Raw genomic sequence first — 27007 nt, forward strand, 5'->3', positions numbered from 1 at the left:
TTGCAAATACTGATGTCCTTCCCTAGGATTCTATGAGAACAAATTCTCAGTATAGTTCTGCATAAGTGGTATAACAGAGAAACAGGATCAGGAATCAAGGAAATTTTGTTTCAAAATCTTACACTGCAAGGGCAGAGGGCACAAGGGAGGACCCTTAGAGCTGAGCCGGCCCAGGCCTTGACCCAGACTGTGCAAACACCTGCAGGCTCCACACACACCAGCCAGGCTCAGCCCAGGGGCTCGCTGGACCTAGTCAGAAAAGAGTGAGAATCCAGCCGACCCGGGGACGGTTCAGGCCGCTCATCCCTTTACTCTTGACAGCCCTTAGGAAAACACTTGAGCTTACCCTTGGAAGGAAAGAAATCCTCTCCCTTAAATTTACACATAAATTTGCCCACACTGCTCAGAAGTCACAGGCACTCTAAAATTTAAGAATTCCGTTCTTCTATAGCGATTTCAAGAAGTCATTGTTTCTGGCAACACTAATTTTTTTTTAAATTGTGCTTAAAAACACACAATATAAAATTTACTATCTTAACCATTTTTAAGTACAGTTGTTCATCCGTATCCATGGGGGATTGGTTCCAGGATCTCCAATGGACACCAAAATCTGCAGATGCTCAAGTCCCTGATAAAGAATGAAACAATACTTGCATTTAACCTAAATGAATCCTCCCATACACTTTAAATAAAGTCTAGATGACTTATAATACCTAATACAATGAAAATGCTCAGTGAATAGTTGTTTTCCTGTATTCTTTGTAAAATAATGACAAGAAACAAAAATTCTGTATATGTTCAGTACAGATGAAATTTAATTTCCCAAATATTTTTGATCCGTTAGTTGAATCTACAGATCTGGAACCCATGGATCTAGAGGGCCTTCTGTTAGCGTGTTCACATTATTGTGCAACCAATCCTCAGGACTCTTTTCATCTTGCACAACTGAAACTCTGTATCCACTAAACAACAACTACCTACCCCATCCCCAAACCCCTCGCAACTAACATTCTACTTCCTGTTTCTGTGAATTTGACAACTTCAGCTTCCTCATATAAGTGGAATCATACTGTATTTGTGTTTCTGTGAATGGCTTACTTCACATAGCATAATGTCCTCAAGGTTCACGTATAGTGTAGCATGTGTCAGAATTTCCTCCCTTTTCAAGGCTGAAAAATATTCCACTTATGAATAGACCTCATTTTGTTTATCTGTTCATCACCAATGGACACTGAGGTTACTTCCACCTCTTGGCTACTGTGAATAATGCTATTATAAGCATGAGTCACAAATATGCCATCATTAATAATTCTTCACTCATTCATTCAACAAATGCTTACCAAGTGCAGTGTGCTCTGAAGATCAAATGAAGAGCAAAACAGAAACAGACAGCACTGCCCTCAGGAAGCTCTGTGAGAGCCAGCACCTGATGTAGTCAGGTGGTCCAGGCAGGGTTTTGGTGAGGACGGGACATTGAGATGCGGTTTGAAGAAAGAACAGGATTTGGGGGGGGGGGGGGGCGGCATTGTTCAGGGCCCAAGAATAGCACAGGGCAAAGACTCTGACTAAGAAAAGGGGGAGGGGATTGTAGAGAATGGCCATCAGAACACCAGAACCACTGCAGCCAGTTGTGACCAGCACTTGTTCTACCAGTGGCATCACTAGATCATTTTGTGTTAGACAGTTGCCTTCCTGAGAAGATCTCAAGAGGTTAGTGATGTACCTTCTCAATGATTCCTGATTTCCATATTCGTACATTCAAAAACATGTACTGAACAGCAACCATACAGTCAGTCCTGTGCATTGAAAAACAAATTACCCTAGGTCCTTACCCTAAGGCAGTCACAGTCCAGTGGACAGGAAAACAAGTAATTACAACTTCAGTGCAAGTATGATAGTGGATGAATACACAAGGGCCTTCATTCAACAAGCATTCTCTGAGTACCTATGATGCATCAGACACTGCTGCAGATGCTGAGGGACATATGCCAAAGTCCTTCCCTCATGGGGAGGGTTTTAACAGAGGAAACACACAAATAAAACAAGTAAATCTATATTACAATCTCAGGTAGCAGTAAGTGCCAGGGGATGTGAGACTGGAAAGAATTAATTGTAAGAAAATCTAAATAGCTCTCTAGGGAGAGGGACCAGTAGGTGCAAAAGCCCTGAAGCAGGAAACAAGCTTAGTATGGTCACAAAATAAAAAAGGTCACGTGGGGCTGAGGCAGAGTGAGCGATGAGGTAACAGCAAGTACAGAAAACGTGAAATTGATGGCACAGGCAGTAGGTATTAACTGGGGATGGGAGGTCTGGGGTGGAAGGAGGTGTGCCAACCACTCCCACGTGGGTTCCATATGAGCTCAGTGCTGAAGGATGACTAACTTGTTAGGTGGGGGGCTGGGAGGGGTGGACAGGAGTTCTACATAGTGGAACAGCACGTTCAGAGCCAGGAGGGATAACCTGCAGGGTGTGTTCAAGACACTGCAAGTACACAGTGTGGCTGGGTAGCAAACTGTTTAATAACACACATGGGAGTCTACATTCTCAGTATGGACAGACATGTCAAAGTATCTCAGTCTGCAGCTTGGGAGCCTTAAAACATGTACCCGCCCTGGAAATGGGAGACGAGATGGTTATGAGAACTGGAAAGGAAGGAAGCCATTAAAACCCTGCAGGGCACTGCACCGAGAGCTTGCTGTACAATTTTTCACGGAATGTCCACGACCCTGTGAATTGGCTATGAATGTCCCCATTTCACAAACAGTGAAGCTGAGGCCAGAGAGCTGACACAGCTCAACACTGTCAGAGATGGGATTTGAAGCTGGTGTCTGACTCCAGATCTGATTCCTTTTCTACATGCAGAATGGCACGTGTGCTTTCCACACACTGAGCCCTTAATCAATGTTAGGTGGATAGCTGGGAAGAAGGAAAAGAGAGAGGAACAAAGCAAGAAGACAGGAGGAGCACTAACTAAAATCATCATCGAGGCTCCCTGCAGGCTCCAAACAGCAGGTGTTATTGGGAGAACACCAGCCAATAAATGGTCTTTCTGAATGAGGTTTTCCTCTGGTATTTTTATGTCTCCTACATCATTTGAGAAAGCAACTCAAACCCTTAGAAAGAGAGAGTGTGCATAATTAACTAGCTAGCCTAGGGTGGGTGGGTAAACCACAGCCTACCTACCTTCAGCTAGAATGGAACTTTTGTGGTTCCCTTTCCTTTCCCCAGGAAATCAGTCTTATTTTAATTGTTGTCAAGAATTTATTCAAAATTCTGCTCACCAGATACAATTTTGAAACACCTGTCAAATAAGAACAGGAATTGCTTTTTCCCAGAGAAGGCAGAAAATGAGCTCTTGCTCTTCCTAAAATGAGTAACTTTTAACATTATAAACCAAGGCCTTAGCTTCAGGGACCTATGGCCTCTTCAGAGTTAAGTCCTTCTTGGTTGAAGACAGACAGTGAACTAAATGACCCTTTATGTAATGTTTGGTTTACAAATGAAACTCTTTTATCATTTATTCCACAAGTATTTCACTTTCAAACGTGATTAGAACGTTATCACCAGCTCCTCACCCTCCCTTTACAACCTACTGACCACTGACAATGAACAGTTAAGACCAGTGTACACAACTGTGCTCACAGCACACACCTCCCAATGGACACAGCCTGGGTACGACCAAGTTTAAAGAAAAAAGCTGCATATGGAAGTTTAAAGATTGGTTTCTGCTAGGTCATCAGAATTAATGTAATTAGATCCCAGATCTACTCCTGAAAAGTACCCTTTTTATTTACCTAAGGTAAATTTTCAGTGAACATTTAAATAAACAATAAGGAATCAGGAGAGGATGACAGTATGCCTAGGGGCACAAACTAGTTTTGAAAGCAGTTGTGCTGAAATGCAAAGAGCATTGAACTTAGACTCCAAGAACAGACTTCTAGCCAAGACTCTGCCCCTCAACTCACCCATGAGCTCAGGCACCCACTCAATTCCACTGCTGCTTGGGAAAAACAAGGATATCATCACCCATTCCACAAGGTGAAATGAGGCAAATTCCCATGAAAGCTCTCTGTAAAATCCAGACCAGTAAACCTTCCAGTGGGAGGTGGAGTCATCATAAATGGTGCCCACTTAACACGGTGGCATGAGCTCTGTAGCCATTACACACACCCGGGTGCAAGCTCTGTGACCTGGAGCAGTTCAGTTGGTAAGGCTCACATGCCTTATCTGTAAAACAGGGCTCAAGATGCCTATCTTATTAGAATTGCGAGGACTGAATAAAAAGAGTGCTTGTAAGAGCCTCGCGCAATGCCCATCACAGAACAAGCATTCTCGAGAAAGGGTCCCATCACTGATACTACAGCAGCAATGTGAGGTGACCACTCCCATGTAAGAATGGCCTATTTTCTTTCTCTCCAAAGAGCATTAAGAACTCATCATAGAACCCAAGAGAACTGAAAACATGAGCGTACTTCAAAAAGTCTGTAGAAAAATAGACTTAAAAGATAATACGGATTGTTCCATGAACTTTTTGAAGACTGCTTGTATATGTCCACATAAAAACTTTACACAAATGTTCATAAGGGCATTATTTATAATAGCAAAAGAGGAAACAGCCCAAATATCCACCAACTGATGACTGGGTAAGCAAAATGAGTATCCCTTATCAGAAATGCCTAGGACCAGAAATGTTTTGGATTTTGTAATATTTGCATTATACACAGCGGTTGAGCATACCTAATCTGAAAATCCAAAATCTGAAGCACTCCAGTGAGTAGGTACTTTGAACGTCTGTTGGTGCTCAAAAAGTTTCAGACTTTGGAGCATTTCAGATTTTGAATCTTCGAATTAGGGATACTCAGTCTGTATTATTCATCAACAAAAAGGAAAGAAGTACTGATGCATGCTACAACATGGACAAACCTTGAAAAAATTATAAGTAAAAGAAGCTAGATGCAAAATGACAAATACTTTATGATTCTATTTATAGGAAATGTCCAAAAGAGGCAAATCCGGAGGCTGAAAGTAGATTAGTGGATGCCTAGGGTTACTGGGGTTTAGGGGAAATGGGAAGTAACTACTAATGGATATGGGGTTTCCTTTTGGGATGATGAAAATGTTCTAAAATTGACTGTGCTGATTGGTTGCACAACACTGCGAATATACTAAAACCACCAACTGCACACTTTTATTGTATGGTATGTGAATTATATCACGATGTAGCTGTTTTAAATATACATGTATCTACATATAAAACAGCGCGTCAGATTCTGTGGTCAGAAAGCAGGGATTCAAATCCATGCTCCATCACTTACCTCGGACAAGCTATTTAACTTCTCCTTGCTTCAGTTTCCCCGTTTGTAAAGCTGGGGCAGTAACAAGGCCCACCTCTCTAGGGTTGTTGTGATAATTTAATCAGACAATGCATATACAGAACTCAAGGAAGTGCCTGGCACACAGTAAACACTCAATTTTAGCTATTATCAATACCATAATGATTAGACTAATTATTAGACGCATCTTACAGAAAGAAGACTGAAGTTAGAGAAGTAAAGTAACTTGGTTGAGGTCATACAAGTAAAAGATGTTAGAGGAGATATTCCAACCAGGTCAGTGTGGCTATTAAGCCCATATCCTTTCCACTGAAGAACCTTGTTTCTCCCACTCTACACCTATTGTGTCCTTCAAAACCTATTGGTGACTGGTCCCTGGCCTTCAAACAAACAAACAAAAATCCCATGGCTGTTGGTGCTTGAGCACCAGACCAGCCATAGATCCAATCACTCCAACAACTCAGAACATCTTAACATGTACAATGGCTCTTTCCAAGCAGCTGGCCTGGGTCCAGTCATTCCAGCTCAGTAACTCTTCTGCAGTGACTTGGTAAGGAGAGGGTGTAGGAAGAGAGTCGGATCAGATATATCTCTGGCTCTTTCAAAAGCCAGTTTTAGGTACATGTGCACAAGTTCCCTTCGGGCTGTGCCCTTGTGAACACACATGGAAAAGGGAGCCTGAAACACATCATCATTGACTGAATGTTAACAACAACGCCAGACACTGTGCTAAGCGCTTTATGGCTATTGTCTATTCATCCTCCAAAAACCCTATACGGTTCCTCCCTTTTTCACATATGGAAATATAAGGCTTGAGATACCAATTGTGGGAAAGCAAAATAGTTCAGCCCAAAACATACTTCTTTTTTTCAACATGACTAATTCAGGGAAACTGGAAAAATAAGATTAGCTAAAAGGCTGTTTTTTTGTGGAGAGAAATTTACAGCTATAGAGAAAATATGCAAACAGCCAGGCTTCCTCTGAGGCCCCTCCTTCAGCTACTATCTGTTCTTTCAGAGGACAGCTTTGCAATTAGCTAAGATATTTTCATCTGCATAACAAGACAGTCTCTGCTTAACTTCTGCCTTCTTTCTCTCACCTGTGACGCCACCCCCCCCAAGGGCTCCAGGAAACTGGGTCCCAGGCGTGTTCTTGGGCCTTGTACTTCCCCTACCTCCTCTCTCTTAAGAACACTGGTATATGACGGTACTTCAAAACCTTCTGTGGAAACACAGAATTAAAATTTAACAAAACAATATATAATAAATATTATATACAAAATAACAATATAATAAAATAGAATTAAAAGGTCATACTAATCTTTCCATTAACTTTTTGAAGTACCCTCATATAAGCTTTTGTACCCCACTAGATTATTAGGAAATTGGTAAATTACTTTCTTGAAGTTCCCCATGCATTGCTCCCTCCCCGGTACGTTAAAATAAAATTTGTTATGTGTTTTCTTCATATTAATTGAGTGCAGTTGACTTTTATAAAGTGAACCTTCAGGAGTGAAGAGGACTTTTCTCTTGGCCCCTACACAAGGAACTTGCACATGGCAAGGCCCCACAGCTAATCGGTGGCTGATCAGAATTTGAATCCAGATCTTCATGAGTCCAATTTTAATTAGATATCAGGCAAAAAAAGAAAAAATCAGTAGATAATTACATTTAAGACCTCTATATTCAAAGTTCTGGTACACTGAGCTATAAAGTATAATTTAAAGAGACCATTCATATTTGTAATTACAAAGAAGCCATTAATAAGCCAAAAGGAAGGTGCTAATTTGGCAACAGACACAACCTTGTCCACCCTGTGATTTTTTAAATCTGACTAAGCCCATATAACTAAAACATAGCTTTACTTTAAAAAAACAAACACACATACAAACAACCACCCCATAATAGGTACCAAGATAAAGAAAATTATAAGCTGCTTTGTCAAAAGGCAGGTTAGAAAACCAATTATTAGAGTTGCTCAGCTAAATGCCACCAGCAGGGTTGGCCCCTGTACAAAACACACAAGGTAAACTGGTCCCTCCCAGACCTAAGGCACCATCAGAGGATAGCTCACAAAGAAAAGAGAGACATGATGTTTCTGCTACAAATCAATGAGCCTGGTTAATCCCATAAAGCCAGTAAGCCTACATACAGAGTCCTGACCCTCAAAGACAGCACTTTCCTAGTAGCATCGGGGAATAAATGCAGGAACTTAAAGAGTCTCACCCTTAGGTATGGCATCACCAAAGTATGCGAGCTTGTAAGAAAGCAGAATCTCAAGCCCAACCTTGGGTCTGTCATTATGAACATGCATTTTAACTATGGCCCCCATGTGTTTAACATGCATGTTAAAATCTGAGTAGCACCTGTCCAGTATTCCTCTCCAACAGAACTTTTCGCCACAATGACAAGGTTCTCTATCTGTGTTGTCCAACGCAGTAACCACCAGCCAGCTCATGTGTCTACTGAACACTTGAAATGAGCACTCCAACTGAGGAACTGAATGCTTAACTTTATTTAATTTTAATTAATATAAATTTGTAAATAGCCACATTTACTGTACAGTTTATTAAACATATCATTAGCAGTCATTTAAGCAGTTTCTATTTTTTTGCTATTATAACTAAATACTATGGCAAACACTGTGGTGCTTATAACTCCCTGCCCCCTCCATACTTTCTAGTTAATTCTGGATTAAAAGGCATAACCATTTCTAAGCCCCTTTGTATGTAATGACCTATTATGTTTAAAAGAGGTTCTAGCAATTTACAGTATTGAAGCCATGAGCCAAATGCCCTATTTTTCAAATGCCATTTTGAGAAGAAAAAAAAAAGGAAACACTACTTATTTTCAGAAACAGCACTTATTTTTATAGTTTAAGGATCTTTTTGGTAATCTTTTAAAATTTTTCCTGCAAGTAAAAAAAAAAGTTCATGGGGGAAAAAGATTGTGGACTCCTTACACAGGCACGTTGATAAAACTTAGCAAATGACATTTTGAAAACACTAATTTAACAAGCTCTTAGTAAGAGACACAAAAATTTTATATTAAGCCATTAATCTATGGCTAAGATTAAAAAGCTTACAATTTATGGTTTCAACTGCATAAATATATTTGTTATATATTTAAAATATCATAACCTTGATAAGTGAATATGCTCTTGCATGGTACACTTAGCACAATGATGAGTGCCCCCTGCACCTAATGGAAATCAACAGAGTAAAACCAGCAACTCCTAGGTCACACTGCAACTCACAGCATGAAGGGGAGGGGGCAGCAAAGACAAGGGACAGGAAGGGGAAAGGTGAGGTTTCCTGTATCAGCCTCCCATACAGATGAAATGTGGGAGCCAAGCCATGCTATTAAAAATAATGAAAATGCAAATCAACAAGCCTTACTTAATTTTGACTTAATAATAAAACAGTGTAGATGATTAAAGCAAGCTATACCAAAATAAAAAGTTCAGATGTTTGAAATAGCCTTGCTCCTAAATTTAGAGAAAAAAACCTTATTCTTTGATCTAGTACCTTTCACGCCATTATTGTATAAACTGAGTCAAACTGACAGTCTTCACACTGTTACTCTTTACTGATGACATGGGAAACTTCAAAGATAAGGGCCAACATTTTTTTTAAGCTCTGAATTAAAAAATTTTGAGTTCCTCTCAAAACTCTATACTTGCCTAGTATAGAAATTATTGGCAGAAATGGTATGTGATCTTAAAGCATAAAAAGACACCCAACTTTTCCCTTTTGTGGAATTCGTGGTTATCAGAAGTCGGCAAAGGACACACTGCCTGGTAACAGACGTGTTATCCACTAGGTGGCACCATGAAGTAGAAATAAGAAGGGAAAGATTGCCATTTCCCTTCAAACTGAAAATTTCAAAATGTAGTTTAGAGGAAGTTGAAAATGGACTTCAATAATTACAATAAAACCCAAGGTAAATCTGCAAATAGGAAAACACTAAAAGCAGAAAATGACACTTAGTCCGGTAATCAGTCAACAACCTGTGAAGTTTCTGACCCTGCTCTGAGTTGCTGTGAGGAATTCAAGGCAATTTAAGCCATCTGGAATTTGGAAGACAGCAATTTCTAATTGCTGGACCTAACTGGTATGGTGGAACATAATTTCCAGGAGAAAGAGCTACAGGAGGTAGACAACGTTTCACTTGGAAAGTGGGTATACTCATTGGTTCATTCTTCAAAATGTTCATGGAAAAACATAATTGAAAGACAATACTAATCTTTCTATGAACTTTTTGAAGTACTCTTGTATTTATCAAGCACTCCTTTCATGCCAAGCTCTGTACCAAGCACTAGAAATTAAATAGTGAGTGTAACAAACACGGTAGCTGCCTTCACAGAGCTCACGGGCAAGGGGGTAACGGCCATACATCAAGGTACCCGTCAGCCACTGTCAAACTAGAACTGTGATGCATGCCAGGAGGGGAAAGCACAGAAAGGTCTAAAACAGCAGGAAGTGGCCTCTTCTAGGAGGTCAGGAAGGCCTTCCTTCTTAGTGACCCTGGGGAAATTAGGGAATTCAGCCCACTGTGGCAGGACAGACAAGAGACACCATAGCCGGGGCTGACTGGGTGATGGAGCCTGGGTCTCAGAAGGATCTTGGTTTCCATCTATTAGTAAAATAAATAAAAGTCAGAGGCAGGTCAATGGCACTAGTGGTTTTGTATTTTTACGTGTTTGAGTCCAAATTCCTCGGTTTATTGAGAAGCAGGGAAGAATTGTAAGGCTAGGTTGACAGCCTCAGCAGGTAATTAGGCACAGGCGGTGGGAAGGAAGGAAGGATGACCGTGGCACCGAATCACCTGTGGCCATGGCTTTCTCAGGGCTGCTGAGGCCATGGGGCCCATCCAAGGGCTTAAGCACCAGCCAAGATCTCCTTGTTGCCATGAGGAAAGACTCAAAGTGAACTATACATTATTGTGGAGTGGGTAAGTAAGTGGCATGAGGGCATGCAAGAGAAATATTCACTAGGCATTCTGAGAAATGAACGCACACTCCAGAATAAGACAAATTATTGCGGGAATAAACTCTGTACTACCAAGAGCCGCTCGTCTGAAGGATGGTAACAACCAACCACCAAAATCTGTCCACTGAAAGAACATTCAGGTGAGGACTCCTACTGCATTTGCCAAGATGACTCAGGCTTTCGCTTCCTTCCTCTTGGGGGTTGGGGGCTGAGGGACAGATGATAACAGGACACACCAAGCTTTCTCCAGTTGCTCTAATTTGTAAGTAGTTCAAGTCCCTGGTTTCTCACTAGCAGTGAGAATTTTATGTGAAAGTTTTTATAAACTGTACAGCACCTCATTGGCCATGGTACTTTAGAGCGTGGTGCTGATAATCCCAAAGTCCAGGGTTCAATCCCTGTACCGGCCAGCTGCCCAAAAAACCTGCTAAGTACCTACCACTAAAATGACAGGTGTTTCCAGCATTAGCATAAGCCCCACTCTAAAAAGGGCAATCAATAGCGGTATAAGTTTAACATCAGATTTTAAAAATAGGTTGCATTCAGTCACTGAAGTTTCCACTATACCTCAGGCTTTGAAAACAAAGACCTATTGACATAAGGACACAGTCCCCACCCTCAAGGTGATGTTTGTTTTTAGGATGTGGAGAGGTCTGGAATAACACGGAGAACCACGGCAGTTCACTGAGTGGGGGTATCAGTCACCAGCACGCACAGTGGCCCATAGCCTTTCCAAACCTTCTCAGCCAAAGGAACATCACCAAATTTCTCTTCTGCTCTTCGTTTCTTCAAGACTTTGAATGTACACCAGTGCTTTATTGTTACTCTAAAGTTTCCTCTGAGAGGAAATAACCAATTGTTTGGAAATAAAATAGCCAAAGACTTAGAAACAAAACGAACAATATATATCCCAAAGCTGGAATCCGGAGTACGAACATCCAAAACACAGACAAAAATCTTTCATTGTAGAGGGACGTTTAAGTTTTATGGACTTTTTACATTCTAAAAACAAATTGTACCTTGAAGTGTACTTTCTCCACATTTTTTTCTACCTATGTCACTGTTCAACCTGGAGGAAATCTACACATGTATCTGCTCAAGGGGCCCCTGTTATCAGGTCACCCTCCTTCCCAGACTGAAACCAGAAGCAAACCAGCCCTTCAGGGCTCAGACCCCACCCTGTCCCTTTGCTCTCACACAGCCAAGAGGGGCCAGGAAGCAGACAGGAGTCTCCTGTGCAGCCCACACCTCACAAGTCAGCATCCAGAAGAACAGGCGTGGTCTAAGGCAGGGGCCAGCAAACCTTTTCTTAAAGGGCCAAACAGTAACTATTTTAGCCTTTGCGGGCCAAGAGGCAAAATGGAGGCTATCATTTAGGTACTTATAGAACCATTTAAAACATAAGAACAGTTCCTAGCTAGTAGGCAATAAAACAAAAACAAAAACAAGCAAACAGGCAGTTGCTGAAGTTTACCACCCCCTAGTCTAAACTTACGCAAAAATTTAACAGTGAGGACTGCTGTGCAGGCTTCTGTTTACCAAGACACAGGTCCTTACCTGCAAGGTGCTCACACAGGTAGTGACTGAGGCACACACGTCTTGATTCCTGGTTTCCTTTGCCTCGTTTTTTCACTCCTCTCCTTAACAAGTTTTAGGTCTGTCTTTATGTGAGTGTCTGATAGCCTAAACTTTCTGGAGGTATTTATGTCTTTAGCATAGTCACTGTTTGGGGATAATCCTGTTTTAAAAATTTTTATTTGCTTATTTATTTCTTTTACTTGTTCAATTAATAACGGATAAGTTCTTAGTGGGTACATAATCCAAAAATTATGTGAGTTCAAAGTGAACTACAGTTGGTTTCGGTAGCAACGCAATGTCTCTGGTTACGTTTTTATCTAAACTAAAATCTGAACTTGTTCACAGTTCCAAGCATATACTGCAGGGGAACCCAGCCTGAGATCAAAATCCTGCTTCAGATAATCCTCAGAATAGAGAATTAACCACATTTGTTAATATTATCAACACATGTCTTTGGAAGAAACATGTTGGACATGGAGGTAAAACACCTTGGTTCCTGATCTCAAGCTGGGATGAAGTTTGTGTATACTCAAAAAAAGACACTGAGGAGGTGGCACCCACATCTGCTTTAGAAGAAATTTTTAAAGAAGGGGCATGAACACTGGAAGTTTCCACTGCGCACATGAAGTCCACCTTAGAATCTGGTCAGAACTATATGCCCACCATTTGTCACAGCTGAGCTGAGAACCAAGAGTCAACATTCTAAGTAGTGACTGCCCATGGAGACTCAACTAACCCATCAATTCTAGGTGCTGGAGGAAGAAAGCCACGTGGTGAGGCCATGGAGACAAAGGCACCCTCAATAAGGTTTCAGGGGGAGAGGAAAGAAATGACATTTATACTTGGAGCCTTCCCAGCTCTTTCTACTCCTTGGGTTGGTTGATCTGGTTTTCAACGTCCTCCTCTCCTCACCCTGTCCCAAGGCCAATACCTGGTACTCCATAATATATGCTCCATCACCAAAATGTTCTGGCTTCAAAATCCCCTCTTCATCTTTATCCCCAGTCAAAACTCTCACTGTACAAGTATCAATGCATATGGTCTCAGCAAGATATTAGAAAAAGCTTACTGGTCTACTTCACACTAAAGTGTAAGTGTCTGATAGTCTAAACTTTCTGGAGGTATTTGATGTTTTAAGAGATGTACTTTGGCCTTAAGGAAACTTGCGATGGCATTCTGAGCCTCAACAGGCAAGTTCCCAAACACAGCATATCTAAGTTGTGCTTTCTCATTCCACAACCCATGTGCTTTGTAGCCACAACAAGCATTTCTTGACATTAATAACAGTAGTTCTTTGGAGGAGGAGCTGATGGAATAACACAGACATTTCTACCTAGAGGTTATGAACTTGAAGGAAGTATACTCTCACTTGATGAGACATATTCTTAATATTTCTATAATAAAACTGTGATTTTAGGTAGTTGTATATGTCTGTCATCTACTTCTCCATAAGGCTGTGTGCTACCCATCCTAGAGTCTCTGGGGCCTCCTACACTAATGGACACACAGAGGTCTCTGATAAATAAAGACATCTCTTAACAACATCAATATATTATTGATTCCCTGGGAGTAAAAAAATTTCTGTTCACTTTCAGTGATAATGCTTAAACTAAAAAACCAACAGATGGCCTTTAACTTCTCCCCATATTTCTCTGCCAGTCTGATTCTGAAAAGCAGAGTGCCTTGGAGTGTCCCCCCAAAACTTGACTCCCACTGTGATAGTGTTAAGAGGGTGGGAAATCCCATTACGGTAATTGAAAGGTGAGGCCTTGAAGAGATGATTAGATTGCAAGACCATGCCATAGTGAATGGATTAAAAATGGTGGTCAGGAGAATAGTTTGGAGGGTTTTAAGAAGAGAGTGAGTGAATGAGGAGGTTAGTCTCTCTGCTTTCTCTGCTTCTACCATCTGGCAATGTGAGGGGACACTGTCATCACCATCAGATACGTTTCCTGGATTTTAGACTTCCCAGCCTCAGAAACTGTAGGCAATAAATTTTGTTTTCTTTATAAATTATCCAGTTCTGTGTATTTTGTTATAAGCAATAGAAATGGACTAATACACAGAGGCTGGTGGAGTTGAGAGAAGCTTCAGGTTTTGAATTAGTCAAACACACCTTGGCTCAGATTCCCTCTCTGTCACTTAACAATTCTGAGCCTCAGTTTCCTCACCTATAAAAGAAGGTTAATACCTACCCCCAACTGATTGGGAGAATTCAGTGAGATTTGTACCAAGGGTCTAGCACTACATTGGCCCTGTGGCCTCGTTTCCCACCTTCACTAGAGACAAGGTAACCAAAAGCACAGAGCAGAACAGACCCCACCTTACTTTGTCTCGTGGACTCCATCATGATTTTACACCAACATCAGGAGTTCTGCTGAACACCTGGGGACTCAGCTAGAACTAAGCTGCCCCCAACACACCCCATACTATGAGGGTACTTAAAGGTTCATGGAAACACTGAATTAAAAGATAATATGAATCTTTCCATTTGAAGACACTTCATATTTGTAGAGATCATAGACCCAGCGTAAGAGCTGTTCTATAAGCCCCATTAATCACATTTTAGATTTTTTGGTCCAATAACACAAAGTGACAGGTTCAAAGAATCTACAAACTTCTTGCAAAGTGGTTTTTTGGGGAGGTAGGAGATATTGTAAGAAAGCGGAGAGAATACACACCCATGCTTATCACATTCCAGTCCTTTGGGACTTATCTTCTTTTTCTTCCTCTCACCTTCCTTCATTTACCAAGCAACTATTCTATGTCCGGCCTAGGAATGCAAAGAACGAGACCTGCCCTCAAGAGCTCACAATAAAGTCCCCAAATGTTAAAACCGATCCCCTATCCAAAACTGGGCAGAATCCAGACCGTCACTGAAAACACACCGCTCTTCTGAAAGGATAAACACATGCACTGAAATTTATATCTAATTGAGGACAACTCTTGCAGTTCACTGTTTCCAAGTACTCGTTTTGATTAAGCTCTTTCCAATCAAAAGCTTACGTAGCTTTTGTTGTTACAAGATAACGGACGTGTGTGTAGCCAACTAGACTAATATAGCCAACAAATCCAAGTGGGAACAGATTAAAGAGACAGACAAAAATGACAGCATCTCAGTTTGTATGACACCTCACTGCATAAATCATTATCCTAAATATAAAGCCAAAAGAGTAAATCTGGTAACTGTCTGGAGTGATATGTTACTGCTGTTTTTTTAGGACAGTTCATTGTTGGTATATAATACAATCAGGTCAACATTATATTTAATCATCCAATCACACTCAAAGACAATTCAGAACAACAATGCAATTGTTACTTGGAGCTTACTACTAAGCCAAATGAGATTTTCCCCCAACAGAGACATGTACGCTCCTTTGCTCCTGTCTATTAACAGGCGAGAGATACTCTTTTAGGCATTGCATACTGACCGCAAACATTGTCTCTGTGGGAATAATAAAGAGCAAAAACATTGCCAGCTTCTGTTTTCTTGACAAAGTAAATCACAAACACAATACTTAGAAATTTAGCAATGCCTGAACTAATTTTATTTTTAACCTGGGCTGTTTCCCCACATTTTTCAGCAGAAAAGTCCACAGAGACATTTATCTTTAAAAAGCAGGTGACTAACCAATTCCCGATGGTGTGGGGAGGCTCTAGGGACCGAGGAGGAGGACAATGCAATTTCAGCTGCTTTTCTTAATTCCCTAATTTCTGTGGAATATCAGTTCAAGCTATAACTTGATATTTTTTAAAGGGAAAAAATAAAATAAAATAAAGACTGCACTGCAAAAAATACACAAAGTAACATCACAGTCCCTTCCTCAAATTATAACACTACTAGCTACAATATTTATAGACATCTGGATCAAAAAATATACATATATTTATACTTAAAACCAAGCATTTTTGCCGAAGGAGTGAATTAGGTCAATGCCCATAAGAAGCTCCCCTCTGGCTCTATTTTCTGCTCTCCAAACAGTGAAACCCTTTGTTAATTGTGTCAGCCACTGTAAACTCTTTGGACATCCATTGTTAGCCCTGGCCGACCAAAAGTCTGGAGAAAAAGAGATAAAATAGGATCTGTCAATATATATCTAGCACATTCAAATCTAAGCAAGCTTTGCAAATAGCCAGCTCACTATAACTGCTAAACCAGTGGCTGAAATAAAGTTACTGGTCATGCTTATCTTTGCACTTAGATTATTTGCTTTTTGTAGCACGTCAAATTTCTCTGAAAGGAGGCTTCAGAACTGGGGAACAGGTATCGGTCTAAAACGTTCATCAATAAATCACTTGGCCACTCTGTTGCTAGCTAACCGACGTTAAAGCAGTAATAAAGTCCCTGGGAAGTAACATAGGTCAGAGTTACAGGGAAAATTATTTGAATGAGTGAGAAGATTCACCAATATTCTAAAGTTAAGAAAAAATTAGCTCTTTCCATGGGTGACATCATTACAGAAAAAATGTTGCCAAAATTGATTCAAGATTTTTAAATGTCTTAAAAGCAATACATTATACCTCATATTTCATAAAATAAACTAGAAACGGGACAGATACTACTACCAAATGTTTTGGTAGACTACAGCGTCTGTCAGCATTGAGATTTGAGGCACTAAATAGGCTAAAAATCTAATCTCTTTCCATTTCATCTGTCAAAAGACAAAGGAAATTAAAGATGGGGGAAAAAAAAGGAGCTCATCTATAAAGCAGATATATATATCACCTTTTACTTCATTAGAAACTAACAAATTAGAATGACTTCAGAAAGAAAACACTCGTGGTTTCATAAAGTTATACCACAAAGCAACAGTTCATAGAATTAAGTCACTTTTCAGTGTCCACATTAACTTGCAAGCTTGAAAACGATAATTTCTCAAGCATACTCCTATAGAAAAGGACCTGGAATCACAGAGCAGTAGATGCAGAAACTGAGCCCCTTCCAGGGAAACACCTTATACAAAAGGAAGCTCTTACAGTGTCACCCATACGGCAACAGGTGACTTTAAAGTCAAAGGACTGATTCTGAGCATGAGGTACAGAAATCTGTCTAACGACTGCAGCAGCATCGTATTCTACAGGAAAGATGATGAAAATAATAAATTATAACCACTGCCATTTACTGAGCACCTCACAGCAACCCCAGGAGGTATCTCTGCCATTTCTCATTTGCTGGCACTTAACTGCTTTTTCTCCCAAAGACCAGAAGCCCCCAACTCCCTTGCCAACAAGGCTCTTTCTGCCAATGAGGTGCCTGTGTTTAAGATCTGGAAGGAAGAAGGAAAGCAGAAGCCATTTGCTTCTCTTTTTCCTATAGTAGCAGCAGTAGGCTCTACAGCCACCTTCAAGTTCCCTGCCATGTCACCCGCCTCAGTGCCGCAGAGGATGAGAGGCTGGGAGGGTTTTCTGAAGGCCTTGGATCGGGGTGGCAGCAGCTTTCTGACTTGCTGTGGGGCAAATCGGAAAGCAGTGGGCCCTCGGTTTTCACTCCTTCAGACTTTTCATTGTTCTGGAGGCATCTAATGCTCTGTATTAAATCTTTCTCCTTGAAATAGCTCCAATGACGTGTGCCATCTTGACTGAACCCTAACTGATAGGGTATATAATGCCACTTTATAGTTGAGAAAACCAAACATAAGAAAAAAGTAAATTGCCTAAGGTCAAGCAAGCAGTGACAGGAGAATTCACACCCATGTCTGTCTGACTTCAAAGTGACAGAATGAAAGCTAAACATATCTCTAACCCATGACCCAGGAATTCTACTCCTAGGAATTTACACAAGAGAACTGGGTTGCATGTGTCCACAAACAATGTGTATGTGATTTTTTTAGTAGCTTTATTCATAACAGCAAAAAAACTGAAAACAGCACAAATAGACATCAACAGAAGAAAAGATAAATTATGGTAAATTCATATAAATGGAATACTACTTAGCAGCAAAAAAAAGAACTACTGAATCTCACATAACAACATGGATGAATTTCACAGAGGATACAGAACAGCGACAGAAGCCAGATATAAGGTAATTTTATTTATATGGGTCTTCTCAAAGTCAAGCAAAACTACTGCATGGAGAGAGAAGTCAGAAGATGTGGGTGGGGGGGGTCATAGTCAGAAAAGTAGCAAGAGAGAACCTTCTAGAGTGATGGGAAAAGTTCTAGTTTTTGATCTAGGTGGTAATCACACAGGTGAATACATTTATGTAAAAGTTCATCGTGCTCTAGAACTAGATAGTAGTGGTGTTTGCACAACATTGTGAATGTACTAAATGCCACTGAATTATACCCTTTAAAATGGTTAAAATGGTGGATTTAATATTACATGTACTTTACCACAATAAAAAAAAATTCATCAAGTCCTCCACTTGAGATTTGTGCATTTTACTGTATATAAATTATATTTCAACAAAATACTATAAGAATGATGACATAGAAAAAGCTTCTTTATAAGTAAAGCAGGCTTTGGAGGACAGACCTTACACAACACTGTTTCTATGGGAAAATTTTCTCTATGGAAACATTCCAGGCAAATATTTTTAACCCCAGGTCTTTGGTAAACTGAATCTACCTTTTCTGCCTCTTCCTGATCCTTCACTCCCCAGAGTCATGTGCTAAACCATGCACTTCAGCAATACAAGCAGACTAAATTTTTCTCCCAGGCCTTTGATTAAAATTCTCATTTAGGCTCTGCTAGGAAGGCAGCCACTAATACTCAAAATGAACCTGGGGCCTCTTCACTTTCAAATGTGTCATCACTTGCCTGTTTTTAGACTCTAACCATAACACAGAAGGAAAAGCACAAATGTTTCCAGTTCCATTTCTGGAAAATGTCAATGGGTGTCTCAGATGCTACAAATCTCTCTCCCCTCTTAAAACTCACCCAAACACTAAACAGACTGGCCCGAGGAAGGCAAAGTGCTCTCTCATGAAGTTATGCTGAAGAACTCAGCCGTGCCTGAAGTGATACTGAAACACAGATGACAGTGAGGGATTTTACACTAGGTAGTGAACAATGAGGTTTTGCAACAGTAACCAGTATGCTCATCCTCAGCACATTTGTGAAGAACAAATCAGAGAGGTCTCCCAGCTGCAGGTCTGCCTCCCATTCCATGCTCATGCTACAGACAACAGGGTGTCTGGGGATAAGTCCATGGGGAAAAGAAGGGGGTGTTGGAGGCTCCCAGTATGCAGCTTTTACTGGGAAGGGTGGAGAGGAAAAGGAAGAATGATTCTCAAGAAGCCCTGCAAGATGGTTGTGCCTGCTGGCTCGAGCTGCTGAATAAGGAAGAGAATCCCGCACAGGCAGTGCTAGTACATAAATTAAGGTGCAAATGAATAATAGATCTTTCCATCACTTCAGGAGCTAAACAACTATCAGCCATTCTTGGGTTCCCAGTTTGTCTTTTAAAGAAATGCCTTTCAGAGAGAATACATTGGATCTCTTTTTCAAAGAAAGAAAGAAAAAGAAAGGAAGAAAACAAACACAAAAATAGTTTAAGGAGCACAGAAGGACTTTAAGATGATAAGAACCAACAGAAATTTAGGGGCTGGGCAGCTAGCTCAGTTGGTTAGAGGGTGGTGCTGATAACACCACGGTCAAGGGTTCGGATCCCTGTACTGGCCAGCAACAAAAAAGAAAAAAAATTATTTAGAATGTTCTCTAGGCTTTACACTCAAACACGTAAAAACCTCAGAATCTTTAGCACCACAAAAGACTTTAGGGACTATCAAATATGAGAGTACTTCAAATTCGTGAAAAAAACAGAATTAAATGACAATACAGATCTTCCATGAACTTTCTGAAGACCCCTCATATAACTACAGTTGACCTTCTGCATCCATGGGTTCCACATCAGTGGATACAGATAAAAAATTTTTTAAAATTGTGTCTGTATTGAACATATACAGACTTTTTTTGTCATTATTCCCTAAATATACAGTATAACTCTTTACTTAGCATTTATACTGTATTAGGTATTATAAGTAATCTGGAGATGATTTAAAGTATAAGGGAGGATAGGATGTGCATAGGTTATATGCAAATATTTGCCATTTATGTCAGAGGCTTGTGTATACATGGATTTTGGTATCTGTGGGGGTCCTGGAACCAATCCCCCATGGATACTGAAGGATGACTGTACTCATTTTCTGAAAAAGAAACTGAGAACTAGAGACTTAGCTAAAGTCACCCAATTAGTGGTACAGTTGATACTGCTTCTATGCCACTACAAAAATGGTCTGAATGTAATTCTACAATTTTTTATAGAATTTTTATTCGTAATTCTTAAACTATCATCCACTAACTATATAAATACCAGGAATCTACTCTTCTAAATTCTAAGTTAGTCTTCGATTCTTACTAGTTTATGCAACAAGCCTTCCCCAAATCAAGTCAGTTCAATGTATAAATACTTAGTGGATCTGGTGCCCTGTCAGCTTCTTGGTTTACCAAGATGATTCAGATCAGGGAGGGGCTTGTGGCTGATGGAAAGTGTTGACATCAAGTAACAGATGTGATAAGGGCTAGAATAAATACTGTCACGTGCATACTAACCAATCACAGGCAAGAAAGCAATAACTGATCCCGCAGGACTGAAGGAGGTTGAGGGAGGAACCCAGCTCCTAAAACTGAGTTCACCAGGAAGTTCCTTCTAAATGATTCATTCTCTTCAAAAACAGATGTATTTAGCATTGCTAATTAATTTCTTCAAATAATTTCATTCTGCTTTGCCAGATGTATTGCGGAACAGTTTTCCAAGGACTGAGAGCAGCTGGTTGCTTCTCCAAGCACACATTCCTCACTCCTTCTCCCCATCGTAGCACTCCTTCCACCCAGGATCTCTGCTATATGAGGCATAAAAGAGACCCAACCTAGAACCTGGAACACGTCCTTTAATACTCTGATGATAAATGGCTCTCAAGGAATGGAAAAAAAACAGCTACAGTTGGAACATTATTTCCTCCTCAGAAGAACAAAGGGCCTAGAGGCTCCATTTCCTAGAAGAGTCTACTAATTCCTACTGATGACTAGGGAAAGCGTTATCTCCCCTGTTCACCTTCAACTCAAGTGACAAAATCTAAAGCATGTACAATGTTCGCACATCTCTATCAAAGCTTCTCTTTAATACAATGGCAAAGGTATAACAGGATTTTAATCATTATCTATTCATTACAGCCTAGTAAATGTGAACGACCAGCAAGAATTAACTATCCCAATAACTCTCTTCCACCAATGTTTCTGACCTATTACTAACACATATATTTAGTCCCACAGTTATACATGTTATCTATAAGACGTGTCATGCTATAGTTAAAGTTCTCAAAGATGATGTCATTTTTCCCCTGTGAACATAATGCATGTATTTTATAAGGCTGATTAAAGTCTACAATAGAAATAATAATTACCATGTTAATTAATTCTGAAGTCCGTGTTTATATACATGTATAGGTAAGATTTCATAAACATTTGTATTCAAGGATGTGAACAAAGATCTCTGCCATGACTAATGGTATAATTTTAAATTACTTGGTCAGTCCAGCTTCCTAAAAGACAAGCGAGTATTTTATTCATAGAGGATCCATCAAGACTATGCTTTCACCATACTGATGTTACTGCCACCCTCATACAGTATCAGAAGAAGAGAAAAATAAACAGAAACCATAACCATGAATATTCTAATTGGGCTAAATATTAGGCTGAAAGTTAAAATAAATATTCATTATTACAAAATGTATCTTACTTCAGTCTGATAAATGACTCAAGTATGTAATACACAATGATGTGTAAGTGGTTAAGGAGAACTGCATTATGTTAAGGTTAAAGACCTGATTTAACTTTAACCATCTGGCAGAGGTACTAAACAAATAGCTGTACTGATTTAAAATGATTAAAGTACAAGTTACTAATTGAAGACTTAGGATTTCTCATAAATGGTATGCGCATACTCACAATTACAGATGTTGGTGACTAAAACAGTTGTTTTCTATTGTCCTTGTTTTATTCACCTACCATGAAGGTGCATCTTAACTGCTTATCTTTCTAGGTCACAGTAGGGTTACTTGTTTTCTACCTACAGAATCCTTGTTAAGGCCTATTTTATAGACCAATATAAGCTCCATCAAAACAAACAAAGCAAAAAACAATTCCTCCAATTGGCATCCTTTTGAAAGACTTTAAAAAGTTAAATGCGGAGCAGGCTCTCTTCTCTTTAAATCGTTGCTTGCTTTACTGCTGGGTACACTGTTCATTTCTATGGCTTTGAGACCAAAGAAAAAATTAAAATTAAAATTAAAAGTTAAATGCATGTACATCTGAGGCTGTTTGGCTCTGCACATTCTTCAAAGGATCATGAGCAAGATTCACTTGATAGAGTGATGTCCCTCAGCAGCGCCAAAATATTTCCTCCCCTATCACTCTATTAAATCAAAAATGTCACACCAACAGACCTTAAAAACTGCAGAATAGCTTACAGGAAGCAGAGAAAGTAATGAGAATTGAGCCAGACATTACAAGAGCTTCAGAAATATAGCATCTGCAATCACAGGTAAGAAAGATGGGTGGAGAACACCAAGATGCACATGCTTAACACACAAAGTCCATCAAATTCAACTTTCTTGGCCTTTCTGAGCCACTTTGTATACTTAACTCTCACACTCATATTTTAAGCAGTATCTCCCAAATCTAAGACGTCAAGGGCTATCTTCACAATTTTTGCCTTATCCTCACACTACTCACTTCCACAGTTTACAATTTTTCTTAAAGCAAACTCATTGTTTTACTTAATACTTCTTTTTGCCTCTTTCTAAGTAATCTAGCCATGAAATAAATGGGTTTGGTTGCTGACTTCATTTTTTATTCCTAACATACAATATTCGTGCACAACAGTTGAAAAATAGAATGTGTCCCTCCTTGTACCATCTGTAAGTCTGTCTGCACACCACACTTTATAAAACAATGTTTTGAGGAAAGCAAAGAAAGGCAGAGAAAATGCTTAAATGATTAGGCATTTTTGGATATGACAGTCCTTAGTCTCTCTTCTAAACTCACAGGTTATTCAGGGTGAAGCTTTGGGTGCAATGACGGGATAGAAAATGGAGACACTAGTCCCTTTAAATAACAGAATAGAAAGCTGGCCAGTTAGCTCAGTTGGTTAGAGCTCAGTGTTATAACAACAAGGTCAAGGGTTTGGCTCCCCATATAGGCCAGCCACCCTCCAACCTGCCCCCCCAAAACAAGTGGAACAGTCACTGATATGGGAAGCTATTGCTTCTGGGGCTCTAGCAGTCAGTTGTCAAGTTCAAGAAATGCATTTCCTAATCAAGTGGAAAAAGTGGAAGTAAACACTTTCCAACTCAGAATCCTGCCTCTCACACAACAATGTAGGCAGCACACAAGGTTAATTAACTGCCTTTCTAGGTACCATCCAAAACTGGAACTACCTATTGCAATACTGGATGTTGGGACTGAGTACCTGAAAACTTTAATCCCATTCCTATTACAAAGTCTTTTTTAAACGTTCAATGGTAAACAAAATAAAAAAATAAAAAGAAAGTAAAATGTTTAATGGTAATGCCACCTCAGACCCTCATATATTTGCTAGCTATATGGGCTTCTGCTGAAAAGCTTCACAAAAATTCCTGTGGGAGTGAAATAGGCCCTAGTTTTTTACCTTAACAAAGTTCACATACTCAATGACATGTTTAACCCACTAAATGGGTGTTTAATCTGATCTCTGAGTCTATGTTTTTGCCCTGACTCTTGGATTTAGGATAAAGAGACTAACAGTAAAACATCTGAGATAATCATTCTGCTTCCCACCACCCATATCTGGAGCAATCACACCCTCAGATATTACCATTCCCAAATCACCTTCACTGGAAAATGCCTCTCAACACCAAGGTCTTTCTGGCCAGCAACTGTCAGATCCCTGATTACTGCTTAGAGTTTGATCAATGAGGCATTTTATTGGGAATCAGCTCTCAACACAGATGAACTAATCTGTAGTCACAACTGCTTAATTTGCTTTAGGTATTAGGCAAGAAATTCCCCAGTGGCTCATTCTTGACAGAAGTAGGTTGAAAGTTTCAGCAGTGATTACTAACACTTCCTAACTCTTCACCCCACCCACACCTCATGCCACTCCCCAACCAAATCTGCATGACTTTTTAAACTACTATTTAAAGAACATACTATTGTACTCAGGACTAAAGCAGACCCACCTAGTTTCAAGAACTTACCTTTCTCCCCAAAAGACAACCTTTTTAAGGAGAGAAAACTTGGTTAAACTCAAAAGTTAACACGGGGATTTTTATCATCTCCCTTGTATTCAGAGGTATTCAAAAAGTTTTCCCACTTATCCTGAAGATAAATGGCTGGCTGTGACTTTTTGTCAATGTACAAAAAAACTAGCTCAAAAGTTAAACAAAGTAGGCAGAAGTCACTGTGAATGGATTCCCTAAGGGGTGATGTAAAAATTCATGGGTCTTAAGCCTATGAGTGCTTGAAAAATAGCAATATTTACTGTGTAGGGGGAGGGGTAGGATGTTTACTGGAAAACTGATTCACTTCTTTGTAGGAAAAGTCAAGCCATTAATACATTAAGGATTTCTATGACTCCCTCTCCCCACAAAGTTCAATTACTAGTATTCAAGGCCTTCCAAGAGAGTACGAGCAACTCCTCTCTTACAGTTTTTATCTTGACACCTACCTGGCACCTCCTACCTGTACTTCTAGATCTCACCTCCCTTATCAACCCGGCACCCAACACTTAAGAGTTTTCAGCACCAGTTTTGATTCATATCACCTAGCTACCATTTACTTAGCACCCACTACATGCCAGTGTTTCCTAAGTCATTTCTTCAGTGGTCACTCAGCCCAGTGAGGTGGATGCATTACCAGCCCCATTTTCTATAGTGGCTTACATTGTGAGGTATCTATTCAGATGTCCTTTCTTCCCAGCAAGAATCCCTGAAAGAAGTGCATCCAGGACAATCCCATCCTTTGTTGTCTTTCTGTATTGTAGACTGTGCATCTGAAGTGCACATTCCCTCCCTCAGCCCCAGGAATTCCGCCAGAGAGAGACTGCAGAGTCTAAAACAGTCTAAAAATTTCAGGTCAACAGACTCTTGAAAGCAGAGATTGATCTCTTTCATCTTTGAATCCCCTCACAGTGACTGGCACCCCTAGGTGCTCAATGAGTATTAGCTGAGCGGTACTGAAAACGTTGCAGCAGCATTGGGTGGGGGGGAACTCCCCTCCCATCCAACTCTGACAGTAGCTCTAAAAAACCTCAAGAAACATCTCAAAATCCACTGTTGCCTTAGTAAAGCACACCCCCCCCAACTCTCCACAGAGGGAGACCCTGTCCATAGTTCTAAACTACACTCATGGGATTGGTTAATTACTTGCACCCTTCCCTAACAAGACTATGTGGCAGAGGCAAGCTCTTACCCACTTTTGTATTCCCCACAATGAAGTGGGATTGTTCACAAAAATGTGTTAAATGATTAAATTTCATTCTCCTTGACAGGATACCAAACGGGACTTTGCTACAAATGCAATTACTACGACTAATTTCTCACTTAAAATGATCTCCTTCCCAGGTGTGCCTACCTACACACTGTTTCTCCAGGAATCACTCTGAAAAAGGTGAACCTGCCTACCCAAAGCGATTGTCAGCACCCTCAGCACAGGCCACCTAGAGACCTGAAGGAAAGAGCCTCTTGCCCTCCCATCTGGGACTCCCCACGCCGAGGGAGGGAGTGTGCGACGGCAGAGCAGTTTCTGTGATGGGATGACTCCCCGCTGGGAACTTCAGGGAAACCACAACCATTATGACTCAGGCCAGACAGCTGCCAGGGAAACAACTCTGCCTAAGACCTGAAGCTAAAATAGAGGTGGGAGGCTGTATTCCATTACCAAGCCCTAGAGTATTCACTCCCAAGTTCATCCACATTTCAAGAATGTTAAAACGCTACAGTCGGAACCCCTGATTATTTACAACTTAAAATGAACTACTGTGTAAAAGCCGAAACTTGACAAATGAAGCCAAAATAAAAGGAAACTGGTGACAGGTAGGACAACAGCAGAGTAGAAAGCATTCATCGCTCCCTTTTTGTGGCTTCTTCTGAAACCCCATCTCCACTCCCTACTGAAAAAAACTTCTACTCACACTGCAGAGGCAGCCAGTGGAAAAGAAAAACAAGAGTCTGGTCTCCGATGAGTGGTCATTTTCTCTCACGTACACACTCCTGTCACTTTTTACATCAAGCAGAGAGTGTGGTTTTAAGCAGAGAAGGAAACACAAAGGCAGAAATCCAGGACACTGAGTTCAAGACAGTTTCCTCTCCTGGACTTCAAAGCCCAAGTGACTTCAGATAGTAGAGAAAAGGATCCGGGAGCCCTGGAGGCCACGCGCCATCACCCCCGTCCGGGGAAGTCCCCCCCCCCCCCCCGGCGCCCCCCGTCCGGGGGGACAATCCCAGCTTCCCACAGCGCCTCGGGGAATAACTTGAGGGCAGCCCGCGGCCAGAGCCCACCGCACGCCCCCAGCGCCCGCTCGCGCCCCTTCTCCCGACCGCGGGGCTCAGGGGGACACTTACGCGGAGCCAACCTGACAGCTCCGGCCGGGGTGGAAACCCGCGGTCTCCTCGCACCGGCATCTGGGGCGGGGGTCCCGCGTGGGCGCGCAGCTCCGGAACGCAGCGCCTTCCCTCAGCGAGGCGGGTCAGTCCTCCGACCTGCAGCGCCGGCCGCCGGGCTGCCGACCGCGGGGACCCACCCCTTTGTCCCTCCTCCCGCGGCGGCGGCGGCGGCGGCGGCGTCGGCCCGCCCCCAGCCGGAGCGCTGCGCCTCCGCGCCTGCCGCCCGCAGCCCGGCCCGGCCCGGGAAACTCTCGAATGGGCCGCTACCACCCCCGCGCCGCCCGGGGAGGAGCGCTCCCCAGTGCCCCGTCCCCCGAGGACCCTGCGGCGGGCCACCTCACGTGCGACTGGCGGCCGGGGACGGGAGGCGGCGGTGGCGGCAGGGGAACCCCGAGGCCCAAGCCTCCTAAGACTCCCCCGACCCTACACCCCCCCCCCCGGCCGGGCCGATGGTTCGCTCCGCG

At 41.3% G+C, this 27007-nt stretch overlaps 1 protein-coding gene across 3 annotated transcripts in view; it reads right to left on the bottom strand.

The window, feature by feature from the left end:
* The window catches only part of TJP2 (tight junction protein 2), a 72858-nt gene extending 46115 nt beyond the window's left edge, over positions 1-26743 (bottom strand). For 2 of the 3 annotated variants that reach the window (XM_063080323.1, XM_063080321.1), the window contains exon 1: positions 26502-26743. In XM_063080323.1, the coding sequence (XP_062936393.1) occupies positions 26502-26561 (60 nt within the window). In that variant the 5' untranslated portion in view covers positions 26562-26743. The remainder of the gene's footprint in view (positions 1-26501) is intronic. The other variant, XM_063080322.1, reaches the window with a different exon arrangement.
* Positions 26744-27007: the final 264 nt, after the last annotated feature.

The sequence above is a fragment of the Cynocephalus volans genome, chromosome 16 (assembly GCF_027409185.1).
Source record: "Cynocephalus volans isolate mCynVol1 chromosome 16, mCynVol1.pri, whole genome shotgun sequence".
Classification (NCBI taxonomy): Eukaryota; Metazoa; Chordata; class Mammalia; order Dermoptera; family Cynocephalidae; genus Cynocephalus; species Cynocephalus volans.